Genomic DNA, 20,803 nt, shown 5'->3' on the forward strand with positions numbered 1-20,803 from the left:
AATCAAAGCTAATTAAGGAAGAGGAACTGGGATGAGACCCTGTGGCCACCAATGTCTCACTTTCCCGGCAGCTCAACACGGCACCTGGACCTGTGTTTTGTCATCTGGAAAACAGGGCTTCTGCCACCTGCCCCTGCCACCGGGGTGCAGTGCGAGATAGCAGCAGACCAAGGCTGTTCGGGTCCCTGTGGGGAAGAACCCACACCTTGGAGGTCTGAAGTCTTTGCCGTCTGAGCCTCCAAGAAGTCTGACCTGGAAAACTGCTGGGTCCCGTGGGGCCCTTGCTCACCCCTGCTCGACCGCTGGTCCACTCATGTCGCAGGGCTGAGGACCTGGGGGAGGAGACAGCCGCTCCTGTCACCGCAAAGGATGAGCGGAAGGCCAAGTGCTACCTGAGAGCTCTACCCAGTTAACTTACGCGGAATGGCTCAGCCCGTTCCCTGGAACGCTCGGTAGCTTTTGTTAATGTCGTCGGCACATGAGTCACCAGCTCCCAGAGCACCTCAACAGGCAGCAAACACGCACACAACCAGCCTGCTCTCTACCTCAGCACGCTCAGCGCCCAAGTCTGGCAAAAATAACCCTGTACAGGCTTTTCTGTACACCACCACCTTCGTACAGCTGCTGGTAGAGCTGGTGGTGTCCGTGTGTCTATTGTAGCACCTGCTTCCGAAGGGGGGAGGACGGATGTGAGGGGGGAGGGGGGTTATTCCTGTGCCTCTGATTTGATCCAGCCGGGGCAGAGGAGCGGGATTTTAAGGTCAGCCTGGAGCTTCTCCGGAGGAGCGTATAAATCACAGCCGCCGAGGTGGAGGTCTCCCACTGCTAGAGGTGCTCCACCAGTGAGGAAACCTTTTCCGAGCACGCACTCGGTGCCCGGTCCTGCACGAGGCACCAGGAAATGAAAGATGAGCCACAAAGGCACCAGCACTCACATCGCACCAGCTGGGTGAAGTCTGCCCTCAGCCATGCCGAGCACCTTCTCTGTTGCCTGAAACTGAAGAATATGAGTTTTGAGAAAATCTTATGTGCACACGTATACATATACACACACACATTTGTGTAAATGTATACATATAAAATACATGTATGGACACACACACAGGTATGCCTGAGTCGTAAGAGGGCGTTAGGAGAATGAATAAACCTAGGAGTTGGCACTGAAATGAGTGTGACAATCTGGGCTAACTTTCCTAACCCCACAGTCAGGCTAAGGCGTCCATGAACACAGGTTTCTCTGCCGTTTTATCTCGTTTCTATGGGAAATACCAATGGTCTTTTCAAGCAGCTGGCCATTGCTACATTTTTCCATCTAAAGAAGTTCATTCATTACAAGGTAGGCGAAACTCTGCAGGAGCTCTCCTTGGCGTCCCTGGGCACCGGCCAGTTCAGGAGCCTCCTGTGGGATTCCTCAGGGGGACCTCAACTTCCTACCCCCCACCTCCAGCCTGGCACTGCCCCGTCCCCACCCCACTGCTCACAGACGAACCCCTGAAAGCCCAGGTGCCACTTCCTCCAGCGCTTCTTTTCCCGAGTTCCAGAGTGCGCAGAGCACCCCGTCTCCAGAAGCGTGGCATGCTCTGCCCGGGGTTACGGTTATTTGTTCAAATGGTGGCCTCACCACCTGCGGGGGTAGCAAGGGCTTCTTAGGAATCTGAATTACACAGAACCTGGCATTACACCAGGAACACAACTGGTGCTCAGTCCAGGTCTGTCTCAGTGGACAGATGCCAGCAGCCTGCCTGCAGAGCAGGGATGATTTTGCTGCCCCCCAGTCCCCCCACCCAGTCCCACTAACATTTCCTGCCTCCCAGGAGTGGCTCAGACTTAGAAAAGAGTAATGACTCACATTTACTGAACGCTTAGCACGCGGCAGACACGGTGCCAGAAGCTTTTATACCCGTTACCTCATCTGGTCCTCCCGGACCCTCTAGAGGTAGGAAGCACAAGACGCACTAAAGGTGGGTACAAACACATCCAAGGACTGTCCCCAGGCCCCAGGAGAGAAGCGGGGCTGGGTCAGGAACCCAGAGCCCTGTGGCCCGGAACTTGTACTCTCAGCCACCGTGGAGAGCCTCCCCATCCTCTGCATAAAGATAAATAAGATCAAAGTGCCCCAGACACTTAGAATACCCTCTTCCCATGGCCGGCGGTCTGTTCATGTCCATGTCCATGTCCAGAGCAGCCTGCATTGTTAGGAAGCACCCCTCCCTCGGCGGGGATCTGCCTCCCGGCCCACTGGCCCTGGCTGTGCCTTCTGCAGAGACAGAGTGAGTCCCATCCCTCCTTCCCGTGACAGTTCTTCAAATACCCAGGGCCAGCACTGCAGCTTCATTTAAATAACAAATTCGCCAGTGCATCTAAATACAATTTGAGTTACTCAAATTCAATTTACACACAGAATTTGAGGAATACACTATATAAGGTGCTGCTGATTAAAATAGTAGGGTGACCCCTAATGAGGTTATTGGATTCTACTCTATACTTACCTGAAATTGACATTTAAATAAAAGTGAGCCAGATTCTTGGGTCAGGTTATCGCTACATCCTATTAATAAACATGTTCATTTTGCCAGATCGGTAATAACGTGAACATGGCACGGTATATCACATAAAAAGCTTCTCACCGTAGCCATGGTTACAGCCAACACTTCATGATCTGGGCTTCCTGAAACTCACCCCCGAAACCAACCACCACTAACCATGATTCCCTATTTTCTTTATAGCCAGTGCTATTTTAGTTCTGAACTCAAGTTGTAGGTACTTTCTCTGGGTTTCGTTTTGGGTTTTTTTTTAATTCTTTCACTCCAACATGTACACTTTAACCATCAAAAACATAGTGATGGTTTACAGAAAACGAATTCCCTAATTTTTAAGTGAAAGTTTAATTTAGCATAACCCTGCATATTGGGAACCTGGGTATATTATAGTTTTCATGTCTTACCCCACCTCTCAAAAAAATTAAATACATCTTCTAGTGAGCCTGTTCTAGAAACTATTGGGGGAAATCACCCATCAATTGCCAGCCTGAGTGGAAAAACGGGGTGATTTTTCTAGGCTGGTGATATCTAATTGCTAACTGTTTACACAAATAACACACAGAACGAACGAAACGGAAGCAGAAGCTGGCATTTTTCCAATGACTAGTCTGAGCAGCCTCTTATCCACAAGCATTAGAAGAAAGTAAACTTTAAAATGATTTGAGAGAAAGGTCTATTTTCATGACAGATGGCAGTGAGGGTTCTTCAATGCCAATTTAATCACTTTTCCTCAGTTTTCAAATGCTTCAGTTGTGAATCCAAGTGTCTGTGCAGCAACGCTGGATCCCTCATGGGCGCAGAGGGCTGATGACATGCACTGTGGCCTCGCTGACCTGCCCGAGTCCTGCAAGGGTGATTCTATCCGACCTAGGAAATCATGTTGTCCAACACGCTCTGTCTTCCGACATTGAAAGCGTTCTATGAGCACCCTCTTTGTCACAGACAGTCTCCTTGATTGGAGCGTAACCTATATAATCGTCTTTTGGTCCAATAACCTTAACAAAGAGACCCTGTGGATGGGGAATTCATGGACAGAACAGGGTCCGAATTTTTAAGCAGGGACCACTGACAATTTAGTACCATTCCCTCACCTCCCAAGTAAATGAGGGAACTGAGGACCCCGAGCATGGGGTCCCCGCACCCTCCAGTGGTGCCGTGAGGACCAGGGCTTGTCCTGACCCCCGTCCAGCTCCACCTGAACTCGAATCGTCTCCAGGGAGTATTTTGAAAACTATTCTATCTCATGAAGCTACTTTACGTCTGAACTGTGTGTGTGTGTACATATATATATATATTTCAAAGGACATATATTTAACATTAGACTTGAAAGCTGTCATCCAATGAGAAACTCATCTACAGACAAATCAGTCATGAGCATTCTTCATCTCTTCTGGGGCTCCTGTTCCAGAGAGAAAACTCCTTGAGTACCACCGTGCTTCTGCCTTTTGGAAATTAGTACGTAGGTTTCCCAGACTACTTCATATCTTTGGTAAAGTATCTCAGGTACAGGGCTGATAGGAGAGCTGATGTCACCGCCATCCTCCTCTGAGGCAGTTCAGATTGTGTTCACATTAACAACATAGGAAGTTACAGGCGCCGACCTCATGTAAAGATGAAACCTGCCTCTAGCGTCCAAGGGCAGCAGGTACACGTGACATGCGGAGCCCTGGGAGGTGGGGTGTCCTTGGTAGAGAATAAAGCAAGTTATCAGCAGAGCTGTGTCTTCTCCAAGGAGGAACACCGAGAGCACCGTGAAGACTACCTGTGTGCAGCGATGTTTACCGAGATGGTCGGGGGAATAATTCACACAGGCTTTTCCAAAATAAGCGATGTGCTTAATAGTTAGGACATCAGAGACGATGTGAACATTTGCAGTTAAGGAAGACTGGCAATCCGTAACCTGAAGACTGGTGGCTTTCTGGGGATGGATCCCACCTCACCCCCAGGACACCGCCCCAAGCCTCTACTTCCTAAGAACTCCTCTTCCTGTGTTCCTGGTGCCACCGGCCCCCCTGAGCACCCCCTGCAAGCTAGGGAGGGGGCTGAGCTCACGCCTCTCACCCATCTCTGAGTCCCCAGCAGGGAGCAACACACAGCACGGGTCAGGTTCGAAACCTGCCCCGTGGATAAGCAGGAGGGTCTGCATAAAAGCTCGATTCAAGGGGCCTGTCACACTCCAAAGAAAAGGAATAGACAAAAATATTAATTACGTTTTCCTTTTAATAAGGCTTTTTACTCAAAAGTGTAGCTTTGAAAATCTCTAGCTTGTTGTGACAACCAGAGAAGCCAGGAGCGGCCTTGCCTTGAACATGGTGCCCTCGCAAGCTCTCCGGCGCCAGGGCTGGAGGGCAAATGCACCACTTTACAATCAGAGCCAACATTTAAAATTAGGAGGAGGATGCATGTCCTACTTGGATTCAAGGAGAAAGGACAAGTTCTCAATACAGTAAAACAAAACACAAAAAGTAAACAAATCTTTAGAAATCACTAGATGTGTGTGTGTGTGTGTGTGTGTGTGTGTGTGTGTGTGTGTGTGTGTTTACATAATTAGGATTATCATCAACATTTAAAACTATTAAAAATAAGGTTGCCACCTTACCTTTTCTTTTTGTACTGGGGTGTTATTTTTTTTAGGAAAAAAATTTTTTTTTTTTTGCCCAGCCTCTCAAGTTTCCTCACCTCAAGCCTGTTTTCTGCTGTGCAGCCAAATGCCCCACCTTCGCACTGCACCCCCAGAGCGCCACTGTCAAGCCCCGTTGGCAGGAGGCAGGGCAGGCTTTGATTCTGGCTGTCAAGATGACAGGCCCACAAAAGCACAGCTGACAGAGGAACTGAATTCTTCCCCAGGAAGAAAATACATTTGCCCGCAATGGGTCTGCAAAATCTTCCGAGGCACCTCTTCCCCCTCTGTGCTCTGCTTGATAACTTGTTTGTTTGGTCAAGAAGCAAGATGGCAATCTTAATCAGAAAGGGAAGCTAGATTTTTTAAATAACTTAAAAAAATCATTTTTATATAAAGCAGCAAAAACATATTTTCCTCTCTGCAGAAAGAAAACCGTGAACAAGGAAACACAGCGATGTAAACGGGGCCATTCATACACTTCTGCTAAACTGGGTCCCCCGACAGACTCAGAGCTACTTTCCAACTTCTTCGGCGCTGTCGGAAGAAGATTCTTTGGCGTCTCCGGTCGCTCTTTTACTTTCCTCTTGATTTAAACTTTCCTTTTCCGACCTGGTCCCGTTGGGTATAGAGTTTTCGCCGTTGACCAGCCCGTGCTCTGCAGCCTTTGCCCTGCGGACAGCCTCAGTGAGGGTCAAGGCCTCCTGTGCGCCGGCCTCCCCCTCCGGGTCCCTGAGGACCAGGGGCAGCCGCGAGTCCGCCACGCCCTCCAGCAGCCCCGGGTTACTCTCCTCGTACTTGGGGAGCGGGGCGTGCCCCTCCACCTGCCTGCGGCAGTGCTCTCGGTTCGCGGCCGCACTCTTGACCGCTTTTTCCAAAATCTCTTTCTCACCTAAGCGCAACTTGACGGCCATCGTGGCACGAACGGAAAGGGCATGGTTTTTCAAGAAGGACTTATCTTCCTGGAAAAGGAAACAGAGCAAAATTAACTATAGCAAGTCTAAACCAGCAAAACGATAATGCCAGAAGGCAGATCAGTTGCTGCCGGGGAGGGGGGCGGGGGGGGGGGGGGGTGACAGAAGGTTCTGGAACTTGACTGTGGAGGTGGCTGCATGACTGCACACTTAAACCCAAGCGTACAACTTCAGAAGTGTGAATTTTACTCTATGTAAATTATACCTAAGTATATGATTATAAAACAAAAACGAAGAGCCTAAATCAAATGGTGCGTGGACACTGACAGAACTTCACTTATTTCTAAAACCCTTCTGTCTTGTGCCCTGACGGAGCCCAGGGCTCGGCACTTGGCTGAACGATGGCTGAATGACAGGTATTTGAAGTCAGTGACCCAAGAGTAAACTTTGAAAGCATGGATGAAAACTTGTGTTTGTCTGTATCATATGAATTAGAAATTATGGAAAAATGTTAAATAATGTAAAAAATTTATATTCTAATCAACAATGCCTCAGTGTGACTCTTTTGGTAGGGGTAAACATGTAAAATAGAAAAATATTAATAAGTTGAATGAAAAATGTCAAATACACAATGATTTTGCTAAAGCATGATAGTAATTTACATTTAAGAAAGAATCTCTTATTAAACGTCTTTTAAAACATGACAATGCACAAGTCCTCCCTTAATCAAAAGAATTACCTCAATGGTTGTTTTATATGTTTTTAAAAGAAGTGAGGCTCGATCTTCAAGAAATGTCCACAGTTTGACCTCATTGTCCCAGCTAACAGGATACTCAGAGTTCCCCAAGGTGAAGATTCTGTCAATGGCATTATCTCCCAGCAAATGTTCTTTCAATTCTTCTACAAGAACACAAACAGCCATCTGTTAGGGGCAACAGCACTACTTCTCATTTTAACCAGCAACCCACCTCACAAAACATCTTTCCCAACAATGTCATCTTCCTGTGGTGAAGAGTTCTCCCTGATCAATCAGCCAGGCCATGGCTAGACTCTCCAGAGCAGAGCCAGAGCTGTTTCAGGGAAAAAAGAGGGGAGGTCTTCCTGATTTGGAATCCAGATCAAGCCTTGCTGGGCCAGCCTTCCACATTTTTCATTGTTTTTAAGAGGGATCCCGAGAGCCTTTAGATGGTTTCAGAAGATACTTCTTAAAGACCATCTGTAGCGACACACCCCTTATTTTGACAACACCCTTCTTGCAAACTCTGAGCCCAGTCACAGCAACTGGGTCAAAAAGACATGTAGGTGAGCAATGTAAACAGTGAAAACAAACGACAGCACAACAACCCAGTGATCCTTCTAGACTGAAATCTGATGGATGCTAATTCCAGTAGTTGGCCTGACAAAGCTATCTGTCTCATCTTACAACAAGTAAACCACAAACTGAAACCCAAAAATGGACTAGAAAAATCTTAGTTAATGAAATATGTGTCTATATCCCTCACTTGTCAGGAATTTAAAAAGGAATTACAAATAAACACAAGTGCACATCTCAACTACCTTCAAATATATGTAAGAAGAGGAAAGAATTCAGCAACTGCTCTGAGCATTTTATCTCCTGGCACATTATCTTCAAAAGACCAAAACATGCCGATCCTATTCATGCTCAAGAAATACAACCGTGCTTCTTATGTAATTATGAAACAGTATCTCTTTCAGAGCAAAATGCCCTACAGCTGTCACTATTTACAATTCAAATGGAAGAACTTCTGCTGCCAGCAAACCAAACTTTTATTAGTATTAGTGAGAGTGATTCAAAGAATGCATCAATTGTCTTGACAAGACAAATTGTCTATGACTAAAGAGAAACTAAAGAGAATCAACGGACCTAAAATGATTCAAAAGCAGGTTACTGGTTTTTTTTTTTTTTTAAGAAAATAGAAGTTAATCTAATATTCAGAAAAGAAATTTCTTAAGTTGCATTTGTTAGCAAAAGGTCATGATGAAATTCAGGATTTTTAGATTTTTGATCCTTCAGTTTATATTCTTTGCATAAAGTAATGAAGATTTTTTAAATGCTTTTTAAGTGGAAGAAGTTTCTTTTTAGAAGCCCCCAATACTAAGGTTACTATTTTCGCTTTCTTCCTCAACCTACCCGAGTTTCACCCTTTAATTAACACTGGGAAGCTGAGGGGCTGAAGCAGAGTTTTCTCTCTGCTGCTCTTAGCAGTGATACTGGACTGGCTTCACATGCCTGGAGAAATAAAACCTACGAAAGCCCACCAACCTGCCTGGCACACTCAGGAAATGAACCACAGGCTCCGAGAGCAGGTTTCTTTCCCCTCTTCCCTCTCGCTGACAAACCCTTCCTGGATTTCCTGGATTCCCTGCCCACCACAAGAGTGTGGTTTGGTGGCCCCCAGCCTGGCCCCTGCAGACCCTACAGCACTAGAATCTCTTCCGTGGGCTATGGGACTTGCAAACCCGCAGGAGCCACGTGGGGGCCTGGGGTACAGGCTCTGAGGCGGGAGAGCTGGGTCCCAAGTCAGGGTCATCGCCTGCCAGCTGAGTGGCCAAGTTACTCTCCTCTTTGCATGGGAGCTTCTACGTCAGTCAAGTGGGAAGCCCCACCTCCCTCCCGCAAGGCTGATGAGGATGAACAAAGCCTGCACCACATTCAGGATCGTGCCCAGCACAGAGAGGGGGCTCCCAAATTATAGGGATTATCATCGTCATCATCTCTCGTCAGGGTATGAACTGCGACATTCAACTTTGTAACCCTATATTACATGCAAGAAAAGCCCATGGTTAACCCTTAACTCCTGTTCACTAAATTGAATTGAGGAACCAGTGCCAAAGCACAAAATCACCAAAAGCTCTCGCTTGAGTGACAGGGAGTCTAGAGCAGTACGGCTGCGAGCGAGGGGCGAGGACCACCTCACACCTCTCTGGGCTCTGCAGGTGGTTGTCTGTGTTTCAGGACTCAGTTTCTTCTACTTCCAATGTCAAGCCAGGACCTGGGCGGCACTTCTCTGGCTGCAGACATGAAGGGAGGGAGCCAGACGGCAGAGTCCAGCAGACTCCTTCCACGGGCCGTCATTTCTGCTCCGGCCCTGGCTGCCCTTGCTCTAGCGCTCGGACGGCTTCCTTCAGAAGAACACTTGTCTGTCTGTTCAATTAGGTGGCACGCACTCACTCAGTCACTCATTCCCACCCAATCTGCTGTGCACAGGATCCAGGGTACTTTACAACAACAGCAAACTCACACACAATTAAAAATGGAACCTCACAACCAGGGGATTTGGAGGAGTATATTTTCAGATGAACAGTGAAAACACAACTGCAATAGATCACATCTCAGTGCCAGAGATCCCAAATGGCTTGTCTTAAGGAAACATAAAAGTAATGCTCAATGCATATATTTAACTCTTTTCGTGCCTGAAATAAGAGGCTGTAGACAGGAATATTTTGCAGTTTAAACAGGTTCTGTTTGCAGTGTTGTTTACTCCAACTGGATGCCTGGCACTGAAAGGCCTGCTGGCAATTTCGGATTCACACTACAGAGCTGGTTAACAAATGAAGTCCTCTGGCCCACGTGGGTCATGGCCGACCACCCGACTTCAGTGTCGAATGACCATTCGCCGTGAGAACATTTAGGCTCTGTCGTCCTGGGTAATAGGCACATCAAAAACTCCCATCTACAAATGTCGAATTTTGATATAGGTAGACAATCCAAGATGTATTAAGTTTTCTTCCAATGCAGTAGAGAATTACTTGTTTATTACAAGCGTATACTGACAACACACTGAGGATTTAATAAAATACTTCCAGGATAAAACAGATCAATTCCTTCTTTCTCCAATATTACCGTCTTACCTCTTCCCCCCAAAGTGCTTTAATTTTAAGCAATTTTATCTTTAATCTGAATCCCTCTGCCTCACACTTCATGAATTAAAAAAAGAAAAAACTCAACATTTTTTTCTTCCTGAAATGATTTACCTTCAGTCATGCAGAAGACTCGGAGAAAAGCCAGAAGTTGGGCAGAGATGGGTGGCTCCGTAAAATGCAATGCAAAGACACTGGAGCTGACGAGAGGAAGAAGAGAAATCAGTCCCTGCTGCAGTGACCTACTCGCCCCACAGTGAAATCTCTGAATCTGCACTCCGTGTGGTCACCCTCAGGGAGCCTGGGCCAGCATGAGGGACCCCACCTCTTCACCAGAACTCTAAAAACAGAATGTTCAGCCCTGGCGAAATGCAGAAGGCCTGGGCTGGCCGAGGAGGATGGCGGTAACCATCACTGCCAGCAGTTCTTAGTCTGATAGCCTTCATCCCAGGTGCATACAACACATTAGGAGAATTAAGCATACCCATGGTTCCTAAAAAAGGTTAACAATAATTTATGTTGAGTTCACATTTTAATCATTAATCAAATATTGACAAGTTCAATAAAAAAAGGTCTAGATAATCCATTTTCATTAAGAATGGTTCTCTCCATTCCCTGGAGAACCAATAAATCATAATTCTTGTCTTTATCATTTTGCACCTCAAATGCAAGGAAATCTTACGATTTGATTTAACCAGAAATTCTTGAAATCACTGAGTAGCATGACTTCATTACAGAAACTAATGGTGGCAAAGAATTAAATGAAACAAATTGATCCAGGTCATTAACCTTTTCAAGGTGAAAGGCATTAATGACATGGAGGCACTTATTAACTGAACGAGGATTTCAGGCCACATGCCCTAGAACTGGCTGTGGACGCTTCCAACGACACAATTATGTTGATCTGAAAACGCTGGTAATCACCATGCATCTCAACGGTTTAAATTTGCAGTATAGTAGGGATAAAGGGATTAAGACAAACTACAGTAGAGAAGTTTTATTAACACACCAGTTAAACACTATGCGACTGGAAATATTTCAAGTACCACAGTAAAGAGCTGACAGATTTTTTTCTACGTACGTTGGGATGCCAGCGCGAGCCAGGACCTCGGCCTTCATGGCGTACAGCCTGTCACTTTTACTCACTCCAAGCTTTATTTTCACTCTGTCGTGTGAATTATTGTCAAAGAAAAAACCACTGTGGATCACAAACTCTGCATTTGACCGAGTGCCATAAAAAATGTAAATCTGAGATGCAGTAAAGAAAAAATAAAGGGATATAAAAGAAACTTAACATCCATTCTCAGCACAGAGCAGGGCAAAGGATCAGTTCTCATATATTTAATGCGACTTCACACTAAGGAGACAAACAGCTCTGAGGTGACCATGTCCCCGTTCTGAACATCATGTGCCGCCGGGCGGGGACGGGCGGGCTGAGTAGAGCACACACCGACCTCTAGCACCCAGAGGAGCCGGACCCTGCCGTCCCAGCCTTTCTCATCCCCCCTCACACTCCCAGGAACAGTGAGACTGCTGCTTTACGACTGCACTTCAAAATTCACCATGTTCTTTTCTCCCTCTCCTTTAACTACAAGAGCGTCTCCTGGAACCAGGGTTTAAGGCAGTGTCTGCCAGAAATCCACTTCTAGATGCTGCGGCAATTCTGCACGTAGCAGGAGGGTTTATGAACTGTCTCCAGGCACTTTGTTAGGCTAATGTTTTTCACTTTGTCCCAGCTCGAACGTCAGTGGTCTGTGTCAGCTCTGTCTTTTTGTGCTCCCTGCTTGGTCGCAGGACTGCCAGGCAGAGTGCAGGTGTCCATTCGCGCACATGTTCAAACTTACTGAAAGGCTCAACCCCACCCCAAATATTACTTCAAACTTCACAGATTAAAGTGAAAGTACAAGAAGACAGCTCTTGTGGTTCCTGATTCCCTTATGGTTTTGCCGCTTAAATAAACTGCCTCCTTTTAAAGAAGGTTCTAATCAACAGAAAAAGATACGAAAACAGTGCAGTTTTTACAATCGAAAAATCTGTTCTACTGTCGTAACACAGAATTTATTTTCAGTTGACGGTGTTACACACAGTAGGTCGGTTGTGCAAATAACTGCGCTCACATCTTTCTCCCTGGTGGACCCAAAGATCCCATTCAAAGCATGGCATGTTTATTACGGCTTTGGGTCTCAATATGTATTCCAGAAAACAAGCCTTAAATACAAATCTCAAAATTTTCTGCCCAAGTTAAGTACTTTTTAAAAATGATCAACACAGCATGAGGTGAGGGACTCGGCGCGGAACCCACCTGCTCTCCGGCCCGGAAGTCCTGCAGGGCTACGCACTCACAGCGGTCGTCCTCCAGGTTGTAGCCGGTGGTGATCTGTACATGGGAGGAAGGATGACAGGACAGCGTCTAAGTGCTCTCGCTCAGGAGGGCCTTTTTTTGGCAATTAGAGGATAAAAGACACGCGAAGCTACTGAAAGGGGTGCACTCTGCTTGCTTCATCAAACTGAGCAGAACTGCTTGGTTATTTTAATTAATTCCACTCACACCGGAAATCCTTATGGAAGACCCCGTACCTGCAGTGAGGGACATACTCTTTGGAAAATGTATTGTATAGGTTATCCCTTGCTGGCCTCAACCAAACATAATCATTCATTACAAAGTTACAGGCTTTGAGCTCATCTCCCCCACCCCCATCTCCAACCACCCACCCACCCACAGGACCTGCAGTCCCGCAAGGAGGGAAGCAGGATCTCTGGAGAACTCCAACTGACTCGCAAACAGCATCTTTAGTATTTGGCCATTAAGAACAAAAGGCGGGTTTCGCACTGGATAAAGAATCAGGGAGAAAGAAAAGCTCTGTTTCCGAATTATGTACTTATTTTACTCTGGAACTAGAGAAATTAAAACTCTCAGATAAGCAAAGGAAAAATAAAACAACTTAGTTGTATCCTATTCACTCTCTTTATGCTGAAAGCTGTACTGTGAGAGTTTCTAAACCCCCAAATCCACTAACTACACTGAAAATCTGCATCTCTTCCTAATCTCTCCTGTCAACGGGTGTGGGAGGGGAGCAGGCGATGTCGTGGTCTCGGCACTGAAGTCACCACAAAATTCTCTGGGCCTCAACTGGTCAGCATTTTACCTTCCGAGTCACCCTTTGCATTTTGTTTGTCCTGCCGTCCCCTGGCTCTTCTCACCCAGCTCACCACGTGCAAAACCCTTCCAACTGGTCTCAAATTCCAGGACTGTCCCTCCCGCGTCCCATGTGGCACACATGCTTGACCTCCTGTTTCAAACTTTTCAGTGGTGCTCTACTTTGCCTTGCGGAAAAAATCCAAATTTTTGAGCAAGGCCAATTTACAAGGAGGCCCACACCTCCCTACGGTCTCTGGACACGCCACTCGCCTGCCGCTCCAGGCGCTGTCCCTGCTCCCTCGTGCCTGCAACCACCTTCAGCTCCTGCTTTGCCTGAGCCCTGGCTTCTCTGGAGCTGCCTCCCCTCATCCCACCCTCCCTCTCTGTCCCCCAAAGCCTCTCCCACCCAATAATAGGGTATTTATATCTGTGTACCCCCCACCAGCCAGACCTGCAGCCTAGCCCTTTCCACCTCGGCGCCTGGAGCTTAGCTCACCGGGCCCAAAACCTGACACTGCCCGTGCCCTTGAGAATATCTGCTTGATGCAGGGAAAAGAATAGGCTCTCCAATTTATATTAAAAGCTCCTTCTCAGAAGTCTGTCCCTCAGAGCAGCCCCCCAATCTCTTAGATTGTCTGTAAATGCTCATTAATTACTTCGATCTCCTCATTTTATCCCGGAGAATCAAAATTCAAGACGGCTACAAGTGCTACTTTGCTATTCAAGGTATCAACAGCTCAAAAGATTACTTTTGAGTCCAGGGAATGGCATTTGGGGATGGAAGGCCAGGTAACACTCCTCTTTAAACCCAGTATCCCCAGAACCAAGACCAACGAGAAATATGAAAGCAACGAGGACTAAATGAAGGCAGGTGTTCTGGCTCATTTTCACTCACAGAACAGCTTAAACACTTGAGAAAAAAATCAGCTCCATGAAGTTCCTGCCCAACATCAAAATCACTTTTCTGACCCCCACACATGACCTTGATGATAAGGTACAGAGTGGGGATTGCCCATGACCTCCCAGCCCTAGAAGGCTGGCATTCCATGGTGCAGGCAGTACCCAGGGGGCCTGACAGGAGCACGAACAGGCAGAAGGAAGTCAGGGGAAGCAGGAGGGAAGGGGGAGGGCCAACGATCTATAAGAGGAGCAGGCGGAAGCACAGGAGACAGACGGTGGAGGACAGGAAGGGAGGCCCGTGGGCGGGGAGGTGTGGCCATCCTATGCGCGGGGCTCAGGATGGCCCCGCCTGGGGAAGCAGTGGCAACAGTCAGCGCAGAGGCCCTCGGTGGGCGTGTAGGGCCCAGACAGACCCGGGTGTCGCGGGGACAGGCTCAGCAGGGGGCCCTGTCTGCTACTGTAAACACCTGGGCTTTCACCTTGAGACTGGAAGCCTCATGCACATCTAAATGTTTCAGATCTTCAACACTCAAACAGAAAGGCCTTGAAAAAGAGTCCCCTGCAATTCTGCTTGAATCTTCCAAAGCCCTTTCATCCTGGTTGGTAGAGTCACGTATCCAAATACAAGGGCTGATCATTCCAACACGCTTTACCTGTTGGAACTAATACAGCGGCCGAAGCCCACTTAGAAGTATCCTTCTCTGCATGGACTGAACAACCTCAAAAAAGGAAAAGCAGACCTGCTCCTGTTAGTTCTGAACAAGTCACGCAGAATTTAGATACGTTATGCCTCACAGTTCAACACGCCGCCTTATAAACTTGTCTATGTTTGTTTCTCGGAGTGGCTACGAAATAGATCACGTTCGCTGGAGTCTCCAGCCCGGCCTAGGTATTCCTCCAGCCTCTTAATTTCTCGTGCTTTTCCTTGCTGCTGCTGGTTTGGAATCACTGTCACAGACTTGATTCCTCCATTTCTACCCCCATAACCAGGTTTGGGGACACTGTTAGAAGCACGCGGCGTTGCTGGGTTACAAATTTCTATCAACTCCCTCAGTGGTAGTCAGATCAGACAGACAACGACTGTCAGCATAGACACACACAAAAAAGAAATCTACTGTCTGAAAAGCTGAGCCTCCCTTTCAAGTGCCTTATTTTAAAAGAGATTAACTGTTAACATGTATGACATACGACTTCATAGTGCTAAAAGAGATTCTGAAATCCTACCAGACACAATTTCCCATCAAGTGTTATTTTTACGATGGGAAACTGTCCAACAAAGGTGTAGTAGAGTTAAGTGTGCAGAGAAGATAACCACTGTAAGAAAAAGCACTAACATCTTGTATAAACCTTCTCAAGGTTAGCAATGTTTCTGCCAGGACTGTCGTGGCTGAGACCTGATGAACAGTATGAGAAAAAAGACAGCACTAGTAGTTGTCATCAAGTCGTTATTTTTATTTTGAGATAAACTAACTTTTTTTTTTTTTTTTACTTTTAGGGGGGAAAAGAGTGAGTAGTTTACATGAAAGCCACACAAAACCAGTGTGTATGTGAGTATGTGAAGGTGCAAATGCACAGCAAAAGAATGGGAGAGATGTGCAGAAAGCCAGTAACCAGCTACCCAGGAGGCGTCGAGTGGACCAGCCACGGGGCCGCTGGGGCCCGGGACTGGTAGGGGACCTCTGAGTTTCACTGCAGAGGCTTCTGTTTTCCTTAACTGGTTTTCTTTGTTTACAGTAAAGTATGTACTTGTTAAATTTTAGAAAGAAAAAAATAAACCCGGATGATCAATCAAGTTTGGGAACCAATGACCTAATCCAAAAGAAGAAACAGAAAAATGTTGTTGTCAAATATTAAAAGCTATTTGAAAAATTTTAAAACTTCAATGTTATAATCATTTAAAATAGCTCTGAAAGAAAACAGAAAGAACAAAATATAAAATTGTATTCATTAATGAAAATAAATGATAAAATATGCTAATACTCCTCAAAATGGCTAGTTAAATTAAGCATATCTAAATTAAGGCAAAAATATAATTATAAAAGTATAGTTATTCTTTCTCTCCAATTTAAGAGTGTGCTTGTGGCTAGACCTTCCCAGGTTAGCACTAGGGTTTCTCTCTTAAGTGTCTGGCACACGTGGCATGTGTTCTGGCCCTTTTGTGGAATTAGATGTGAAATACTCATTTATAGCACCGGTCTATTTATAATACTGCTAATAATAACAAAGAAAGCTGACACCGAGAAAAGATGAACAAAAAACTAACCAAACCAGTACATGATTATAATATTTAAAAATTCAAAACGTTCTGAAGTTGATCATATTTCCAACTAGTAACATCAGGAAATCTTTCTCAGCACAGAGAGCACAGCAACCTGCTCTGAGGCTCAGAATCTGAACAATGCTGAGAAATAGAGGCAGCCTCCTCTATGCGTCCTGATTAACAATCCTCGCAGCATCTCCCTATTTTCCCAACGTCTGATGATGCCAACTGACTCCTGCATTCAAGGCCAAGAGCCAAACACCGAAGTGCACCTCCTCCCGCCCCACTGCCAGGGACACCAGGACTGGCTCCTGAACAAAAGCAGGTTAATCAACGGGGCCAAGGATGTGTCCGCATAGCAGGTGAAGGCAGAGGGGGCAGGAAAGAATCAGAGACTTAAGTAACTGATAATACAGTCAGCAAAGAGAGAAAACAAGCAGCACAAAAGGAAAACCCAGAAGGAGAAAGGATTTTTTTTTCCAATAAATTGGTATTTTAAAAAGAATAAGAAAAAAGGAACTTTGGTTTAAGTCTGTCGTCCAGTAAGATAAGAAAATGTATGTCTAGGCTGGAATCGTGGCTTAGCAAAGAAATGCAGTTCACTGTGGCTTCTGAAAGTGATAAAAGACTCACGTTTTCAGTATTAAGTAAACACAGCGAGAAAAAAACCCCAGCCTCTACTCATGGCGGGCGAGGTTTGGCGTTGCTTGCTCCTCTTGGAGGGGGCAGGAGGGGGCAGGACTTGTAGGCAGAACTTCGCCGATTAATGAACACGACCCGAGGAGGTCCTTACCAGGCCGTTGGTGTGATTGCACATGTCCCACAGAGGAATCAGCGCCAGGGTCACCCGGGAACCATCCTCCGTGGGGATCTGGTTTTGTCGAGTCATAACGGAAGAGACGGCCCACCTGCAACAATCAGAAAAGAAGGGAATTATGGCCGGCACATCTGAAAGCCCACGGCAGTCACAACTCAACCAAAACCGAGGTGGGCCTGACCTCTCACGAATTTTCAAAACCCTTTCCTAAGTCGCAAAGGTGATGTTCATCATCATTTAAAATTAAGTCTAGGGTAAAGAGAGGAGGAGGGTGGATATGGAAGGAAAAGGGAGCCAGGGGAAATCTAGGAGTGAGAGATGAAGGGAGGACGCTCCCGGGAGAAAGCGGCCTGGAAGGAGGGCCTAGAACAGAGCCAGCCAGGCCTCAGCAGGTCCCGGTCCGCGTTGCTGCGGAGAGACCCCACCCCTCTTTTACCCAAACGCTGACTCTGTACCTATTTTGAGCCTCAGTGAAAAGCAAACACTGTAACTCCTTTCTGATCGGAAATCCTCTAAGAACTCTACAAAATGTGGAATGCTATTTTTTTACTATGTTGTGCACTGCATTAAATTTTTTTGTTAAAAAAAAGTCCCTACTTTAAAGCGCTAAAATAGTCTGTTTGAAAGAAAAAAAATCCTCACTCCGCACTAATGTTAATCTTGAGCATCACTTGGCTACACCAACGAATCCCCACCAATACAGGTTAATGGCAATTTCCACGTGGCTATTAAAATGCTGCTCCCTGCCCCGGGGTCCAGTGTAACTTCCGGAAAGACGATCTCTTCTTTAAGGCTTTAAATGGTCATGCAAGTCACTTCTTACCCAAGCCCTTCACACTCCTGAGATCCCCGTTTCACTCAGAAACCACCCTCCAACACGTGCCTCGCACATACGTACACCACACCCCACACACACCCCAACACACACCCCCACGCACACACACACCCCTCACACCAACCTGTAGTCCTCATAAGTGAAAGAATCCTTCAAGGGCAGTTTGTGGGCATGAGGATGGGTCTGGGAATTAGAAGTTTTAGAAAGCAGAGGTGAAAAGAGAAAAAGGGAAAACAGAAATCAGTCAGCAAAATTTCATTATTTAGCTGCCTAACAGATCCTAACAAGAGCCAAATGAAGCAGGAGGCATCCAGCCGCGCTACTGAGGGATCATCGTGCTATTATGCTCTCATACATCACTGTCAACTTAATTTGTTGTGCCCAGCAGCCGCCATAAATCTGCTGCTTCATATTTCGATACCAGGACCCACAGACACGGCACAGAAATAAAATTTAAGGTGGACTGAGTTTACAAAAGGTAGGCACACGCACACCATGAGTGTCTCGTCTACACAGAAACCCAGAGCCTCCAAGTCAGGTGTCTGTCCCGGCCTCCCTTTGCATCTCTTGCCATAATGTGCTGTACAGCCCTCACGAATAGTCCTAATCTCTTCTTATATCAATAAAAGGAACAATTAAAAGCACTCTAATAAATTGAAACTTCTTTCATTTATCTCTGACTTAAAATCATTTGGAAGGAAATCAACTTGTTATGTGCAAATGAATCATACAACATGGCAGATGCAGCTCAAATACAGAAAATCAAGAAAAACACAGTTTTGTGAAATTATGAATTAAATTTTACGAACAAATGTGATAAAGATAAAATCGAGATCGGCATATGTAAATTTCACTCCTTTTTTTTTTTGTCTCTGGACAAAAGAACATTTGATAAAAATATCCAAAACTTCACACTTTAGAGAAAATTGTACACATCTCACATCCTCTCTCTCCACAATACTCCCCCCACCTTGGGCCTTTCGAGCACTTAAAAAACTGTGTCTCAACTAAGAAATTCAAAGCTGTAACAGTATAATTTTAATCTTCGGTTTCCATTACAGGCTGATAGACAGACTGCAGTAAGTGATCAAATGAACAAATGGTGATTTCTGAGATACCAGTGCGATTCAGCTGCGCTGTCTCTGCAGCACTGTAAATGCACGGAGCCCCATGTAGCATGCAGTTTTTACTTTTGACGCGTTACCATCACAAGTGCATGGTAATTTATCATCGCTCACTACACTGTACTCGCTGGCACCGTATGCAGGACAGTAGGGGATGAGGTAAAAGTGGCTTGAACCGTAAATCAATTAGAAAACAAAAGCTTGTGCTCGGCGCGCAATTTTAGGCAAATTATATATTACAAAAGGCTGCCAATTGGGTGCTAGCTCCCAGGTGCCTGCTTCTCCCCTCTGATCCTAAACCCAGTTTTAACCCTTTGGAAGAAAAGTCAACATACGGAAATACAGTCACACAATATGTAAATGTTCTGATAATAAAAATGAAATTAAAGAAGATATAATTTAGGTCAAAATATAAAATAACCTATCGCTCAGGGGCATTCTCTAGCTGCATTATTCTAGCTAGGAAGATTAGAAAAAACTATCTCTGGTTTAAAAAACAACCCCAATACCATGGTCAAGCATAGCAAAGATTCGAGGAGAAGCTTCTTACTGCCTCTTCTTTGTAATGAATGAAATGCAAGCCTGTGTTCTAAGAGTCCTAAAGAAGCTTTCCATTTAATTATGGAACTTGACCATAAGGGTGCTCAGGTTTTTCCTCATAAAAGTACAAATTCTGCAGATAAGAACTGCCCCTCCACCCAAAACTAATTTAATGATAAGTACCATAGAAATTTTTCAGAACTTTAAAGAAAAGAAATTCCATTGCTAAAATTTCCTTTCACTTATAATAAAATGAAGCTTCACATAGTCTGACCTACTGGGAATGTTGCACATCCCATCTCTTCTCAAACTCTAGGAGGTGGGAAAGCATTGTTGCTTTTGTTATTTTAAAATGTTTTAAATTCATTTAAACTGTGGAATGCCCTGTGGTATTTTGAAAGCTGGTAAATTCCAATGCTAAACCCCCTGAGTATTAAAAATTCGACCCCTCCCCCTCGAAAAGTTTGACTTACTGAATAGGAGAAGAGATGACAATTTTCAAAATTAGAATGCTGAATGTCAAAACGACTTGTGGAAGAATGTTCCAAACACTCAAAGATCTTTAAATAGCTTTGGACTCTACGAAGAAAACTCTTCAAACAAGGGCAGCCTCCCCAAGGACCAAAAAGATGGAAAATTAACTCTCCAAAATGTCTCCCTTCCTACTATTTATATACATTTCTTACCAAAAATACAAGTTTATGTTCACAGGCCTGACGAAGTCGTAAAGAAAACACAAGGGAAAAACATGTGCAAATGCTTTCTTCAGGTTAATTTTGAAGATTATTTTGGCTATAGAGTTACGTAATATTTGCAGAATGTTAGAAATAGTTGTTCTTATCTGCTTAAAAAATAAGGTGTGCCCACTGTACGTAATTCTGGTTTTAAAAAAAAAGCTATTCTACCACAGACACATGCACTTAACAGTTATACTGAAGTGGAATTTGAGGCTATAGAGAAAGGCAAGTATCTTCCATTTCAACGGGGCCCTCACTGCTGTGACACCAGCGCCACCTACTGGCCTCATGGTGGAATCGGTTACAGCTGCAGAGTTCTTGAATTATGTCCCAGGGCAAGGCCCCCAGAGCAACTTATCCTAAACCAAAACTGGGTTTATCAAGAATGGCTACTGGCTCAGCTTTACTCAAGAGAAATTTCGTTTCTAAAAAAAAAACAAAACAAAAACAAACAAACCAACCTACCTCTTTAAATTATTATATAATAGTTTTACA

General features: G+C 45.3%; 1 protein-coding gene across 6 annotated transcripts in view; it reads right to left on the bottom strand.

The window, feature by feature from the left end:
- Positions 1–917: 917 nt before the first annotated feature.
- The window catches only part of SETD3 (SET domain containing 3, actin N3(tau)-histidine methyltransferase), a 76,104-nt gene continuing 56,218 nt past the window's right edge, over positions 918–20,803 (bottom strand). For 3 of the 6 annotated variants that reach the window (XM_061182890.1, XM_061182892.1, XM_061182888.1), the window contains 7 exons: positions 18,032–18,090; positions 17,049–17,163; positions 12,259–12,333; positions 11,038–11,204; positions 10,071–10,156; positions 6,814–6,974; positions 4,741–6,122 (listed from right to left, as the gene is read on the bottom strand). In XM_061182890.1, coding sequence (XP_061038873.1) covers positions 5,676–6,122; positions 6,814–6,974; positions 10,071–10,156; positions 11,038–11,204; positions 12,259–12,333; positions 17,049–17,163; positions 18,032–18,090 — 1,110 coding nt within the window. In that variant the 3' untranslated portion in view covers positions 4,741–5,675. Of the gene's footprint in view, positions 998–4,740; positions 6,123–6,813; positions 6,975–10,070; positions 10,157–11,037; positions 11,205–12,258; positions 12,334–17,048; positions 17,164–18,031; positions 18,091–20,803 lie in introns of those variants that run through there. The other 3 variants (XM_061182893.1, XM_061182891.1, XM_061182889.1) reach the window with 3 other exon arrangements.

The sequence above is a fragment of the Eubalaena glacialis genome, chromosome 2 (genome assembly GCF_028564815.1).
Source record: "Eubalaena glacialis isolate mEubGla1 chromosome 2, mEubGla1.1.hap2.+ XY, whole genome shotgun sequence".
In the NCBI taxonomy this organism is placed as follows: domain Eukaryota; kingdom Metazoa; phylum Chordata; class Mammalia; order Artiodactyla; family Balaenidae; genus Eubalaena; species Eubalaena glacialis.